A 14,758-nucleotide genomic window follows, 5' to 3' on the forward strand; every position below is an offset into this window, starting at 1 on the left:
ACCTAATCTAATCTAACCCAACCTAATCTAACCTAACCAAATTAATCCCAATCTAACTTAAGCTAACCCAACCTAACCTAACCTAACTCATCCCATCCTAACCTAACGTAACCTAAACTAATCAGTCCCAACTTAACCTAACCTAACCAAATCAACCCCAGCCTAACCTAACCTAACTCATCCCATCCTAACCTAACGTAACCTAAACTAATCAGTCCCAACCTAACCTAACCTAACCAAATCAACCCCAGCCTAACCTAACTAAGCAATCCTTCAACACCTCCCATCACTCCAGCTTTTAAAAATGCAGGAGGTAAGGTTGAGACAGACAGGTAAAAGGAAGCAGGTATGCGTGAAATGGGGTTTGTGGGTATAGATTACCTAGCGTGGGGGGGAAGGGAAAGGAGGGGACATGATAGGGGTGTGGGGGACAGGGAGGGAGGGGGACATGATAGGTAGGTAACTGATGCTTGTTTTTTTTTTTTTTTTGTGAGACTTGTGGAGGTGAATGAGGTGTGGGGTGAGAGAGGGCGAGGCTAAGGTGAGCGCTCATGTTCTTATCATAGGAATCTTTCCTCTTACCTCTGTCCTCTGTCTGTCTAGTATATGATTCCCCCCCCCTCTCTCTCTCTCTCTCTCACTCTCTCTCTCTCTCTCTCTCTCTCTCTCTCTCTCTCTCTCTCTCTCTCTCTCTCTCTCATGCATTTTATCTTTTATTTTTTGCACACAAAAGGAATAACCCGAAAATTAATGAGTAAGGTCTAAAAAAAGATGAATAAAGTGAGAGGATGAAGAGGAAGAAGCGAAACAAAGATAGAAAATGGAATATAACATGCATTAAAATTACAATGGTGTTCTTTAAAGTAATGGTGTCTGAAGGAGTGTAAAGGTGTTGGAAAGTGGTGGTCACGGCGGTGATTGAAGTATTGTTGTTGTGGTGATGATGGTGATGGTGATGGCGATGGCAGCGGAAGAAGTCCCAATTGTAATGGCAGAGAAGGAAAAAAAAAAAAAAAACGATGAGAGAAAAGAAGAAAATCTAACAGGAGTGAAGGAGACACACAAGAACACTGAAAGAAGAATAGAAATGCCAAACCTGTCATTCACTTTATGGCCTTCCCCACCCCTTCCATTCTTCGCCTCTCTCACCCTTCTCTTTCCTCCTCTCAACCTTCTCTCACCTTCGACTCTTCCTCCACACTCTTCCGTTGCTCACTCTTATTCTCCTCCGTCACCTTTACTGTCTTCCTGTATTTCTATCACTTTCTCCTTCTACTCTTTACCCTTCTTTATTTCCTCGCTCCTTCCTCCTTCGTCACCTTATTGCCTCCTTCCTGCATTCCGGTCACTTTCTTTTTATTTCTATTCTTTCAATGTTTTCCTCATATTTGCAGAAGATTTTCCCGTCACTCATAGTAAATGAAAAAAAAAAGATTATTTGAGTAATAAAGTCACCATAGGAAATCTTTTATAAGTAGGGAATATGGTTTATATAAGTTAAATCAGACTATATCAGAGTTTCATTGACCACAAATTTACAGAGGATAAGATACTGCAAGTTCATGGTTTATTTATAACAACGAACTCTCATGTGGATATAAATAAGCAACCTATTAAAACACTTGAAAGGGAAAATTGAATGCAATGAATGGTTGTTATAATGGAGAACACATTTTTCTTTTTTCGGCCTGTCTCTCGTAGAAGGTCACCTCAGTAAATTAGATTCACATGGTGATTTGGCAAAAATTTGATGCCTTCTCCACTTATCCGAGCTTGGGACAAGCACTGAGGTGCAGTGCTTGTGCCTCAGTGGCTCGGGTGCTGGAAGGGGCAGGGACCCAAGAAGAATCCCTACTGCCAGCCCACATGTTCCGAAAGTCAGACCCAAAAGCAAGCGTTAAAAAGATTAAAAAAAATCTTATTCGGCTTGTCGTTTTCACCACATGAGTACGTTCACAAGACCTCTTCCTCGACTCGGCATTTCCTGTCACTCTTTCACAGGAGTCACACATACTCGTACCAGACTGCGCTTTGTCATTTCCTTAATTTCCCAACATTCTTTTAGGGTAAATTCTGTACGAGCAGCTGACACTCTAGGTCAGAGCGGTGTGGTTCAGGGCGTGACCTTCTGTATACCGCGCCATCCTCTAAAGCTGAACAAAATGGTCTGTCTTGGTGTGGTTTCTTAAGACACCACGAGAGAGTGCAGATACTGATGGTATTGCTCTTACATTACGGAATAATTTTTTTTATTGTTAATGAGAAACATCGATCACAGAATAGTATGTGTTCCTCAGTAACTCTCTATTACGCTTGTACCAGGTCCACTTATGTGACTCTTGGTGTCTAAAGAAAGTATGCACTTATGGACAGTTTACAGTACAAAAGTCCAAGATTCTATTTCCCTCTTCATTTCTGTCTCCTATGCCGTGTGCCCCCATGATGCTCTCCACGCCTTTTCTCTCTATTCCAACATGTCCATTCAAATCACCAACAATCATTAAATTTTCTCTGTATTTGATAGTATCTATTACGTCTTGGAGTAAACGATAAAATTCTTCTTTCTCAGCTTGGGGTTTGCCTTGTTGTGATGCATACACTTGTATCAACGCCACTTGTATTAGGTGCAGTTTCAGTGTTACTGTTATAATTCTTTCATTTTTGTACACTGTACTATCAGCTCTCTTCACAGTCTCTAGGGATAACACAAATGCCACGCCGTGCCGACCATCATTACATTCTTTATAAACCAGTAAAACACCTCGGAAGGCGATTGACGAGCGAAACTGTCGGTAATGCATTAGTGGAAGGGGTATTTCAATGAGAGAGAGAGAGAGAGAGAGAGAGAGAGAGAGAGAGAGAGAGAGAGAGAGAGAGAGAGAGAGAGAGAGAGAGAGAGAACATAAGAAATAAGGGAAGCTGCAAAAAGCCATCAGGCCTACACGTGGCAGTCCCTGTATGAAATATACCTACCTATTTCCACCTATTATCCCCATCCATAAATCCGTCTTATATTCCCTTAAAGCTCCCTAATGTTTTAACACTAAACAACTTGATTAGTGAGTCCGTTCCTTTCATCTACCACTCTACTTGACAATCATTTTATTTTATTTATTTATTATTTATTATTATTTTTTTTTTTTTGAGGGAGAGGCAATTCCGGCACCCCGCACATCGCGCACTTGCCGTACATTCAAATCACTCTAGCTCAAACCTTTGCGAGAGCCCGATGGTTGTGCTGTATAGCGTTCTGTGTTCAGAAGTATGTATCTGCTCTCGTTGAGACAAAAGGAAGTTGGTGAAAATTGCAGAAAACTGACGGTCACTTTACAAAAAGTTTTATACTGTATTTTGCGCATGCGCAGGAGTGTTGCAAATTTGACATGCTTTTTCGTTATAACTTGTATTACTCTTATTAAGAACAAACATTGAGCTTGATCAGTTAATTAGCTAAAAAGTTGGAATTTTGACTTTGCACATGCGCAGCGCTACTTAAAAGTTGACTTAAGAAATTTTATTAAAATTATAACAACATGACACATTTAAATTTTCATTAAAATTGGTTGAGTAGTTTTTGATAAATCCCATTTTCGACACCCTTCTATATTTCGCAAGTTACGCATTGACTTCACTGAACAGAAGAGATGAAAGCTATATCATATAAAATTGATAAAGAGTTGTGCTATCAAATGGTGCTAATTTCGTTACGATCGGCCGCTTAGTTCAGGCGATATCAGCATTTGAATAGCGTTACGGTCGGGCCGGGCAGGGCCGCTCAAAATGAAAAAAAAAAAAAAAAAAAAAACCTCCATAGTATACTTCGCTTCATTCGTAATTAGATTATAATCCTCGTGTAATATTGGTTTGCCTTCTCCCTTTTCTCTTGTTTCACAAAGCCCATTGATATCAAGACTGCGCTCTTTCATTGTTTCTATGATATCTTCTTATTTTCCTCTAATGTTGGCAACATTCAGGGTGCCTACACGAAGCCTGTGTGTCTTCCTTTTTTTCCATGGTCATTATCGGGTATAATGTCAGGCCTAGTCGTTATCCGAAAGGTCAGTCCAGCATCATCATTGTGCGTTTCAGGAGCATTTGAAAAACCAGCAGCGGCTTGTTAGGCCTGTCCTGACTTGTGTTTGGTCCACGGCTCCTTATTCAACATATTTGGGTCAGCCCTCCAAAGAAGGGTTCCGTCATCCGCCACTCGAGGGACGCGACTGGTAGTGGTTGTCTGTTCCCCCTCCCACCCCCGCGGCCATTAGATGCTAAAGGCATTGTAATCTTACAAGAATGAAAAAGAAAATATTATGTATACAGTCAGTCATACGTTAATCTCTCTCTCTCTCTCTCTCTCTCTAACACACACACACACACACACACACACACACACACACACACACACACACACACACACACACACACACACACACACACAACACACACACACAACACACACACACACACACACACACACACACACACTTGGAGAACGTTACCAAAATCTGCGTTAATTAAAGCGCTGCTCTGCCTGTACGTACAATAAACAAACGTGGAAAAGATTGCCTATACGGAAGACAACGATCAAGGAAACACTTACTTAATTAACTCAAGTAAATCATGGCTGTATATGAACTGTTAAAAAAAGGAACATTGGCAAACAGCTGAAAGCTGTTTACATTTTCTTGTAACATTTTATTGTAGCTGAGCAAAAACCCTAAAACATCCCGAGGGAACACAATCCTTTGAACTCTCGAGTTGCGGTGATCGTATCAGTGTTTGGTGCACGAGTTATGAATATTGTGTGTCAGTAGATGTGTCGGCCACTTCTTCATGAATGAAGATGAATAATGACGAGGCGCGTCAGTCATGGTCGTTCATAAAGAAATCTTAAGAAAAGTGCCAGTTGAAATCATTCCTGAGATGCCGTGCATCTCCTCAGCAGCCTCTTGCCGCTGGTACGGAAGGGAAGGGCTGCACGACGCCGTGCTCGAGGCACCTCACCAGGTGCGGTGCCATGCTGGCCCGATCGTAGCGCACGGTGCACGGGTCCTGCCCCACTGCTATGCTGAAGGCAAAGGCCAGTGCGAACAGGCCGCAGCTGTACCCGTCATTCTGGTGCTGCACAGGCCGCATTATCGCGCCCGGTGGCGGCACGTGCAGCTCCTGCAGCTGCTCCACTAGTTCACTCGTGCAGGCGGACAGGCTGTTGTACATGGAATCGTACACCGCCAGCTGGCCGCTGCGCCTCGCACCGTAAGAGGACAGCAGCAGCCAGTGGGTACCCGCCTGGCGGCCATAGTCCGCCATGGAATCCAGGCGCAGCGGCGCAGAGCGGTTCACCACCTGCAGGAAAAGAGACGTGGCGCCGGGCTGGAGCGGCGGCAGGGTGAAGGCCGCGCCGCAGGCGTACAGGCCGCGAGTCTCTGGAAAACGTCTTTGGAGGATCTCCTGAGCCAAGTCAATGACGTCATCGGAGAGCCAGCGCCGGCCCAAGATGTCCCTTCGGTCAGCACTGCGAAGGCGAGGCAACGGCAGCGGCGGGAACTGCACAGTGCACGACTCTGCCTCGCGACTCTGCCGGCTGTGGCAGGCGAGGTGCTCGTCAAGGGGCGAGGCGCCTTGGTCTGAGATCAGGTCATCGTGAGAGAGCAAGGTCTCCTGGTCTGAGGTCAGATCAAGGAGAAGGGGAGAATTCTCCTTGTCTGAGGTCAGGTGCTCGTCCAGCGGGGAGGTCCACTCTTCATCTGTATCCTGGTCACTGTCTTGGGTCCAGGCGTCATCGTCGGCTGTGTCATAGTCACTGCATGATCCAGCGTCATCGTCGGCTGTGTCATAATCGCTGCATGATCCGGTGTCAGTGCTGCACGCATCCGTGTGCAGTGACTGAGTGCCACCATGGCTGCCATCATCTTCGGCTAAGCTTTCAGGGACAAGTGTGAAAGGCTTAGACCAATCAGTCCTGTCAGCTGCAGGCCCGTACATGTCCTCCACCAGCTGCTTGAGCCTGAAGGGCGTTGGTTCCCGTGCGGGCGGGAACATTATGTCTCCAGGTGAGATGTCCTGGGAGAGGAACTTGAATGTTATCGGGAACACTGGTGGAGGCAGTGGTGTAGGGTTGGGACTGATCTGCTCCATCTCTACGAAGGCTTTTTCCATCTTGCCTCCCTCTTTGAGCTCGAAGGGGATCTGCGTGACCTCTTCGGCGGTGCGGGAGAGAAGGTCGCCCAGGGTAATTTCGGCCTGGGTCTTGAGGCTTCCCCCCTTGTACAGGCGCACCACCAACTTCCTGGTGGGGCCTTTAACCCGCAGCATGGGTCCCCTGCCTCGAGAGAACCTCTGCTGCAGCTCACACTTCCCCGTCCCACGCAGTTGCTGGGCGCCCTTGGGTACCGGGTCCAGAGCCAGGCGCAGGTGCACCTTGGGCGTCTGCCACCAGCCCTTGTACGCCACCGTCAGCATGGTGGGGCTCCCCGTGCCCTCTCGCTTCACCACCACTACTCGGCTGATTTGTAGAACTGAATGCATTTTGGTTTTGGTTGATTTGTAAAAAAGCCTTCAGTCTGACCGCGCAGCGCGATGCAAAGGATGGTCTGATGTCGTGTCAAACTCACGACGAAAAGTGGCGTCAGAAGATGGACAAAATGGAGGTGTGTTGCTTGCTTTTCAGTACAAGCGCCTGCAATATATTGATTTTTCGTTGTTTTCGAAGTCGCATGAAGTCAAATAAGCACAAATACTAACAAGCAGAAATGAGAGTGGGAAGAGAACTCAAGATGCAGGACATTAAAGAGCTGGTGGGCACCAAACTAGATTCTTGAAAGACGAGTATGCAAGTGTTCATAAAGAGATCAATCAAGACTGTGGCAGCTACTCTGGCACGAGCCATCCCTGCAGCACAGCAGCTGATCAAAAATATTGCACGATGTATTCCATTATTTTGGGATTTTGTAGAGTAAAGCAATTACTTGATTAATTTATTAATGTAAGAAATTCCTGCGCGACATCGCAATATTTACACTTTTATGGCGTTTTCTTAGGTGATGAGTAAATCCTAAAAACAAGTACTGTATCAATGAGAAATTACACACACACACACACACACACACACACACACACACACACACACATATATATATATATATATATATATATATATATATATATATATATATATATATATATATATATATATATCATGAAGGAGGGGCAACGGCTAAGGGGAGCAAACAGTCAGAAATGATAATCGAAAATTGGACGATAAGTGTCTTGAAACCTCCCCCCTTGAAAGGGTTCAAGTCATGGGAAGGAGGAAGTACAGAAGCAGGCATGGACTTCAAGAGTTTTCCAGAAAAAGGGATGAATGATTGAGAATCTTCCATTATAGAGGTGGACAGAATAGGGGTGAGAGAAAGTAGAAAGACTTGTGCAGCAAGGCTGCGGGAGGAGGGAAGGATTTTTTGTGTGTGTAAGAGGGCCACTGGCCAAGGGCAACAGAAATTATGTACAAAAAAGAACCACTTATTGCCAGTTCCAATAGAGATGTCAGATAAAATGTAAAAAAAAAAAAAAAAAGACTAAGTCTCTTGAAGCCTCCCTTTTGAAAGAGTCCAAGTCATAGGAAGGAGGAAACACAGAAGCAGGCAGTTAACAATATCAGAAGAGCAGTTAGCATGAAAATAGTGGTAGAAGAAAGCAAGAGATGCAACATTATAGCTGAAGACACTCAGTTATAGGAGAAGAGTTGATAAGACGAAAAGCTTTCGATTCCACCCTTTCTAAAAGAGCGGTATGAGTGGAACCCGCCCTCCCCCATTATGCGAAGCATGCTCTTTATATGGAGGGATAAGGCCCCCGATGGGACTGGGAAAAACTGTTAGAGGTGACTCAGAACGGCAAACTTCATAGAAACTGTTTTAGCTAGAGATGAGATATAAAGTTTCCAGTTTAAATTATTAGTAATGGACAGGCTGATGGTGCTCAGTGTAGAAGGGGACAGTTGAGTGAGTTGATTTTTTTTTATTGTGTTCTGTTTTCTTTTTTATATTATTTTATTTTGTTTTTCCTTTATTTTTATTGTATTATATTTTATTTTCTTTATTTTATTCTACTGTGTTCTCCTTTTTCTTTTATTAAGTTCTCTTCTATTTTCCTTCTCTTTTATTTTATTTATTCTTTTGTATTTTGTTTTCCCTTAATTTTAATGTATTCTCTTCTGTTTTTCTTTTCCTTTAATTTTATTCTATTCTGTTCTATTTTTGCTTTATAAACTACATCTTAACATAAGAACATAAGAAAATAAGGGAAGCTGCAAGAAGTCATCTGGCCTACAAGTGGCAGTCAACGTATGAAACATACCTACATATCATACCTACCTATCATCCTCATCCATAAATTTGTCTGATCTTTTTGTAAACCTCCCTAGTGAATATCGTGTCGGCAGTAACTAGCCTACACCAGCCTTACCACTACTGTCAAGCTCATCTGCGGGAAATTACCATCGGCTGTTAGTTGGGGATTTTCCGCCACCTTGTTATGAGATGTCAGGTTTGTGAATTATGGTTCTTTTGGGGGAACCTTCATTAACCCTCCTCTCGACCCTGCAGTCAGTCCTCCTCAAAGTACTCGTGGTCCGCAGGTTGCCAAGTCTGATCCTGGTCCTCGGCAGCTTCTCAGGAGGAGGGAAGGATTTTCTCGTGATCCTGTTCAGCGAAGAATGATCTCGTTGTTGCAGTGTCGTGGCTCACTCAAACTTTTATTTCTTCACACTCCTACCACACGTGCGAGTGCTCCTCTATCCTCGCCACCCACGCAGGAACACGGCATTATTCTTTATATTTAGCTTCTGGGATCTCGCTGTAAGAATTGTCGACAAATGAATAAACCTTCTTTGGTATAATTTATTTAAAGAGGTTGTAATACAAGAATGTCTTTTCTCTCTCTACTTTTGTAGTATTCTGCCTTCACTTCTCAGGAAGCATTGGATGCATTTTTATTTTTGTTTCTTTCTTTCTCTTACCTTCAGGAGTTTGGTCAGGCAGATACATCAACAACTGAGCAACAGCAGCACATTCTAGCAGATCTTGAACGATGAAACTTGTGAAATAATGTCAAGTGTCTTTTAACTGTTGAGAAACTCTCCAGTAGGGATGTGAGTGTGTGCACTGTTTGCTTTTACGAGTGTGACGAGGCTGCACGCGAAACCCGCCACGCCAGCACGGTGAGGGGACAGGGATGTTGTGATTTAGATTAGATAACTTAAAACACTTGATCATGATATATTGTTATCAAATGTAATGATTTAAATGAGAGTCTTTTTTAGTTTCATTATGGACTGACACTTTTATTGTTGTTTTGTTATTGTTCTTGATGTTGATAGTTTTTTTTCAACAATAACAATAGCAATAAGAACAGAGAGAGAGAGAGAGAGAGAGAGAGAGAGAGAGAGAGAGAGAGAGAGAGAGAGAGAGAGAGAGAGAGAGAGAGAGAGAGAGATCCTCGCACGAAGTCGATCATCCAGTTGAAATAATGCGGTGAGCTTACCCTTGTAATGCGACCTTTAGTCTGGTAGATTGAGTTCTGCCTCCTCTTCTCATTGCCTTTCTCTCGCCCTCTTCACCCCGTGACTCCCACGGTGCCCTCTTCCTCTTGCTACGTTTGCGGCTTATAATTTACTTGAATAATCTTTTATTTTATTATTCAACTACACGATGAATTGCCGTAAGATTATATGAGACTTCCCTTATCATCCCATCTGCCTGTCCTGCCGCCGCCCCACGTGACTGATGACTCGTGAACACCTGGCCAGGCGAACACGATCTACATATTATTGTTATTGTTATTATTATTATTATTAGTATTATTATTATTATTATTATTATTATTATTATTATTATTAGTAGTAGTAGTAGTAGTAGTAGTAGTAGTATGTATGTATGTACTCGTATGTATGTATGTATTGGTGGTGGTGGCAAAAAGTAAAAGAAATGTTATGAATTGCATTTTCGGCGTCAGTTTTTATATCTTTTTTCCATCACGTCATTTCGTCAATATTTTCTATGATGCCGTTTTCCTAAATGTTGCATCACATCAAATTTACCTCCTTTGTAGCTTGTATTTATATTTTTTCCTTTCCAACCACCAGTTCTTGCACGAGCATATATTTATTACTCCCTGAGTCACAACAATACTGCCTCTCCTCCTCTCCCACTTTCGTCTTCTCTCGTCTCTGAAAAACCCCAGAACACGATATTTATTCTGTATTGGGCTTCATCTCTTCCCACTTCCCTTCAACGCGTGTAGCTCAACCCTGTCATTGCTCTTTGTCACATCTTTCTTTAATTACCAACCACTCTGAGACATCTTTTCTTATTCCACAGCCATTTCCAAACATTATACTGCCTAGGAACTCCAAATGTACTCTTTTTTTTATTGCCTTTTTTATACGTGCTTATAAACATTCCATGCGTTGCTTTTGACGTTGTGAAATGTCGTATATCGTACTGAAAGGGTTAACTCATACAAACACGTCGTAATTCACAGAAACACGTCTTACTTGGAATCGTTGCTCTTTATTCGTCACTTTCACTTCCTCTTACATGGAAACCACCGGGACTGGACTGGACAGGACCCGCCGCCGCACGAACCCTTACCTTAATTACTACATCCAATGAAATGATCAATGTAACGCCTTTAAATTGACATGTGACTTAGGGTACATAAACATAGACTTAAGATGGTAACGCAACATCCGTCACACACTCACACTGACACTCTGGACTAACACACTCGTGAAACTTCCAGGTGGAGTGTGCAGGTGTGACGGACAGGTAGCAGCCCACTAGTGACGGGCCGCTCTGCTCCTTCATTTACTCCCAGGTGATGCCTCGTCGGCGCTGCTCCTCGGCGATGCGGATCTGCTCGATGGCGTGGGCGGGGAGGGGGTGGGGCGTGGGGATCAGCGGGGACTCAGCGCGGTAGCCGTTCTCATCAGCCACGTAGTTCACCTCAGCGAACCCACCATTAGGAAGAGGGTAGCTACGGGGAGATAACTGAGCCGTTAGAGAGCAGAGGATGAGGATTAAAATTACGATTACATCTTATAAGTAAATCAGACAGGAAAGCATGAATATTTTGCACTAAGAATACGGTGCACGCTTTTAATCTTCGTATTTTTGGACTGGAAAAGGCAAGACTGAGGCGTTAAAGAGTAGAATACAAGGATTAGAATGACGTGCCCTTCCTATAAATCACACTGGAAAGCATTGTTATTTTGCACGAAGAACACGATACATACTTTCAATCTTAGGGTTTTAGAAGCTGGTTGGATGAGACATGAGTTGATTAATATAAGCGCCCCGACAATCGTGTCATGGCGCCGGCGGGGAAGAGAAATCATTAAGTGAAGAGTATTATTTGAGTCCCCGCTGGAATGGGGTTCTGTGGCGTTATGAGCGGGGAAAGGAGTTACAGAAGTTTGAATATCTAATCGCTACCTAGCCTTATACAACACAGAGAAGCATTTTTATATAATTTACGAGAACAAGTGGTTGCGTTACATTACACCGTTATTAACACTTTCACTGGTATCTGGCACATCTTTCCTTCACCACTAAGCACTCTGAGATATTTCATCTTCCTCTACAGCCATCACTAACCACTATACTAGCTAGAAATTCGCCCAAAAACTGTTCTTTTAATCAGTTTACTTTCTGGTACACACTTAATAAAGGTTTCATGCACTGTCCTTAGTGTCATGAATGGCTGCATTAGGGAAGGGGTTAAAACATCACTTCCTTTATTTACCTTACTTCCTTATGCTATCTACAGAAGCCCCTTTTTATGTAACCAGGCCAGGTAGTTGCATTGCTTTACATACACCCTTATCAGAACACATCACTTCCTCTCACTGTGCCACCTGCTACCTTGAAACACCTTAATGTACACCTGTGGCTTCTATAGGCGCTGTGAGGAGGGGCAGTGAGGGGGGGGGAGAGGAGTGCAGTAAGATTAATAGGCTACGAGGCGACGCAGTCCATTGTTTGGGGCACAAGAAAAGGTGCTCCGTCAGGCCAAGAAGGACGCGTGAGACAGGTGAGGGGAGGAAATGTGACAGGGAGGCGGTAAAAAACAAGGGAGAAAAGAACGGAATCCATTGAGGGTGAGGATGATGAATGGGACCTGGTGATGGAGAGAGAGAGAGAGAGAGAGAGAGAGAGAGAGAGAGAGAGAGAGAGAGAGAGAGAGAGAGAGAGAGAGAGAGAGAGAGAGAGAGAGAGAGAGAGAGAATGAAAAAAGAAAAAAAACGAAGATAAAGGACAGCAAAATAACAAATAAGCAGAAAAGAAGAGGAAAAAGATAGATGTATAGAAAAAAAAAATGAGAACAATAGAAAAAATAAGGAAAAGAAAAAAAAAAGATGAAAACACAAACACACTTCTTTTCCCCTCTTTAAAACCCTGAACCAAAACAAGATACCCCATCTCCCCCCCCAAAAAAAAAAATAATAATAATAATGAATAAATAAATAAATAAAAAAAATAAGTAACATCATAGAAAACACCAAAGATAAGTGGAAGAGAGAAACTGCATAAAAAAAAAAACATAAACGAAAGAATGACACACAAGAAACAGAAGAAACAAATAGAAAAGAATACATTAAAGAAACAGCGAACCCAACTAAAAAAAACAAAAAAAAACTTGTAAGAAACAAAAGACCAGAGGCACAAAAAAATCACCTGTAGGAACCCCGGATGTTGCTCTGGCCGCGGAATCCTGGAGTGCCGAGGGCGTTCACTCTAATGCCGTTCTCGGTCTCGAACTCGTAGCGGAAGTTGCCATCGCCGTAGTTCTCGCGCTCGTCTCTCAGGATGGCGATGGGGCGGTAGTCGATCCTGGGCGCCGGGGTGGGCAGGGGAGCGGAGAAGGTCTGGAAGCGGCGGGTGGAGAAGCGGGAAGGGAAGCGACTGAACTGAGGGGAGGCCAGGGCAGCGGCGGCCAGGCACACGAGGAGTACCTGAAGAATGAATGAGAAGTGTATTTTTTTTAGTTGTATTTGTTTTCTAGTATTATTATTGCTTAGTATTTAAATTGTAGCTTCTTATATTGTTTTTTTTAGTTTTTGTTATGATTATTTGTGTGGATATTTTTTTTCTAGTTTAGCTTATGCTCTTATGCTTGGTTTGACTTCAGGTGTTACCCTCCTACAAGGTGTTATTATTTTCTAAGTTGGACAAAAACGAGATTGTAACTTTTTGTATTACTGGTGTTTTTGACAGTAAACTACTTGACACCACATTTTGAAACTCCTCTGCGCCGCAACTGCACTACTTTCAATCAAATGGTTCTAGTTGAAGCTACACGAGTTTATAAGAGTGTTTTTTTTTATGGTTCTAGTGACGTATAAACATGACATCTACATTATTAAAAGGAAAAAAAAAAGTCTTGAAAACCTGGCTCATCATTCCCGTGGTCTTTGAAAATAGCAGTGGTGAAAGAGCAAAGCATTTCTGAATACGGACCTTGATGCCTAAAAAAAAAAAAATGATGCTTTTATTAAGTAACATAAAAGTAATTGCCGTAGTGATATAAGATTAATTAATTGATTGGCTGGTTGACAGATTGATGTAAGGCGCATCAGTGTTAGAGGTAGATAGATAGATAAATAGATAGATAGATAGATAGATAGATAGATAGATAGATAGATAGATAGATAGATAGAGAGAGAGAGAGAGAGAGAGAGAGAGAGAGAGAGAGAGAGAGAGAGAGAGAGAGAGAGAGAGAGAGAGAGAGAGAGAGAGTTCGCATTGTAATTTTGTGTTTCTTCACTTACAGGAAGTTGCGAATTTGTCATAGAAGAGTTTGTGTTTGGAGGAAAGATGCAGAAAGAATAAGACGTGATAGAGTGCATTGCGTTCTTGTCTGTTTTGTCTTCCTCGTGTTATTATTATTATTATTATTATTATTATTATTATTATTATTATTATTATTATTATTATTATTATTATTATTACTGCCGGTGATATTATTGTCTTTTGATAGTGCATAATTTCCTTCAATCATTCTGCACTTGCAAATTTCATCATATTTCACTTTAACAACAAAATACAACTATGTCACAATCACCACAACAATTTTCACTTAACAACACCTTACTACACACACACAAACAACACACACAACACACACACACAATACAACACACCACAACACACTAAGCAGTACTCACAGTCTTCATGTTGTCAGCTGAGAGGATGGCTGCGGACGGTGGGTGAGGATAGCAGCGGGACGTATATATACAAGTCTTCCGAGGTCAGATGGTGTTGCTCTCCTCCAGATTCTGCGTGTGGGAAGGGCGTGGGGGGCAGCTCGGGTCGGGGCGGATGCTGGCAGGACCGTCTGAGCGTGACCAGGTAACTGTGTCCCCGTCTCACCTGGGGAAAGGGAGGGATGGGAGGAATGGGAGGGATGCGCTTTCATCTTTCTTCATCTCCTTGTGCGGGGCGTCCAGGGTGCAAAGGTGTAAAGGTGCAGAGGTGCCGTGTTACCTGGACAAGATGCGGTATTCTAAATGTCAGGTCGTGATGGTGGAGATGATAAGGGTCTTGGGTCTTAATTCCAATACTACTGTCCACTTTTTAATCGGGTTTTTTGAGTGTACATTTATTATGAGTCCTTAGGAACATTTGATTTTATATCTTCAATTGGCTTCGTATTAATGCATGTAAGATTGTGTGTATTTCTATTTCATATTTCTATT

General features: G+C 42.8%; 1 protein-coding gene across 1 annotated transcript; it reads right to left on the reverse strand.

The window, feature by feature from the left end:
• Positions 1 to 10,551: 10,551 nt before the first annotated feature.
• On the reverse strand, positions 10,552 to 14,383 carry LOC135105579 (cuticle protein AM1199-like). Its single transcript, XM_064013825.1, has 3 exons — positions 14,228 to 14,383; positions 12,738 to 13,015; positions 10,552 to 11,037 (listed from the first exon to the last, which is right to left on the reverse strand). The coding sequence occupies exons 1-3, from the start codon at positions 14,234 to 14,236 to the stop codon at positions 10,869 to 10,871; spliced, it is 456 nt and encodes a 151-aa protein (XP_063869895.1). The 5' UTR covers positions 14,237 to 14,383; the 3' UTR covers positions 10,552 to 10,868.
• Positions 14,384 to 14,758: the final 375 nt, after the last annotated feature.

This window comes from Scylla paramamosain, chromosome 12 (genome assembly GCF_035594125.1).
Source record: "Scylla paramamosain isolate STU-SP2022 chromosome 12, ASM3559412v1, whole genome shotgun sequence".
NCBI lineage: Eukaryota > Metazoa > Arthropoda > Malacostraca > Decapoda > Portunidae > Scylla > Scylla paramamosain.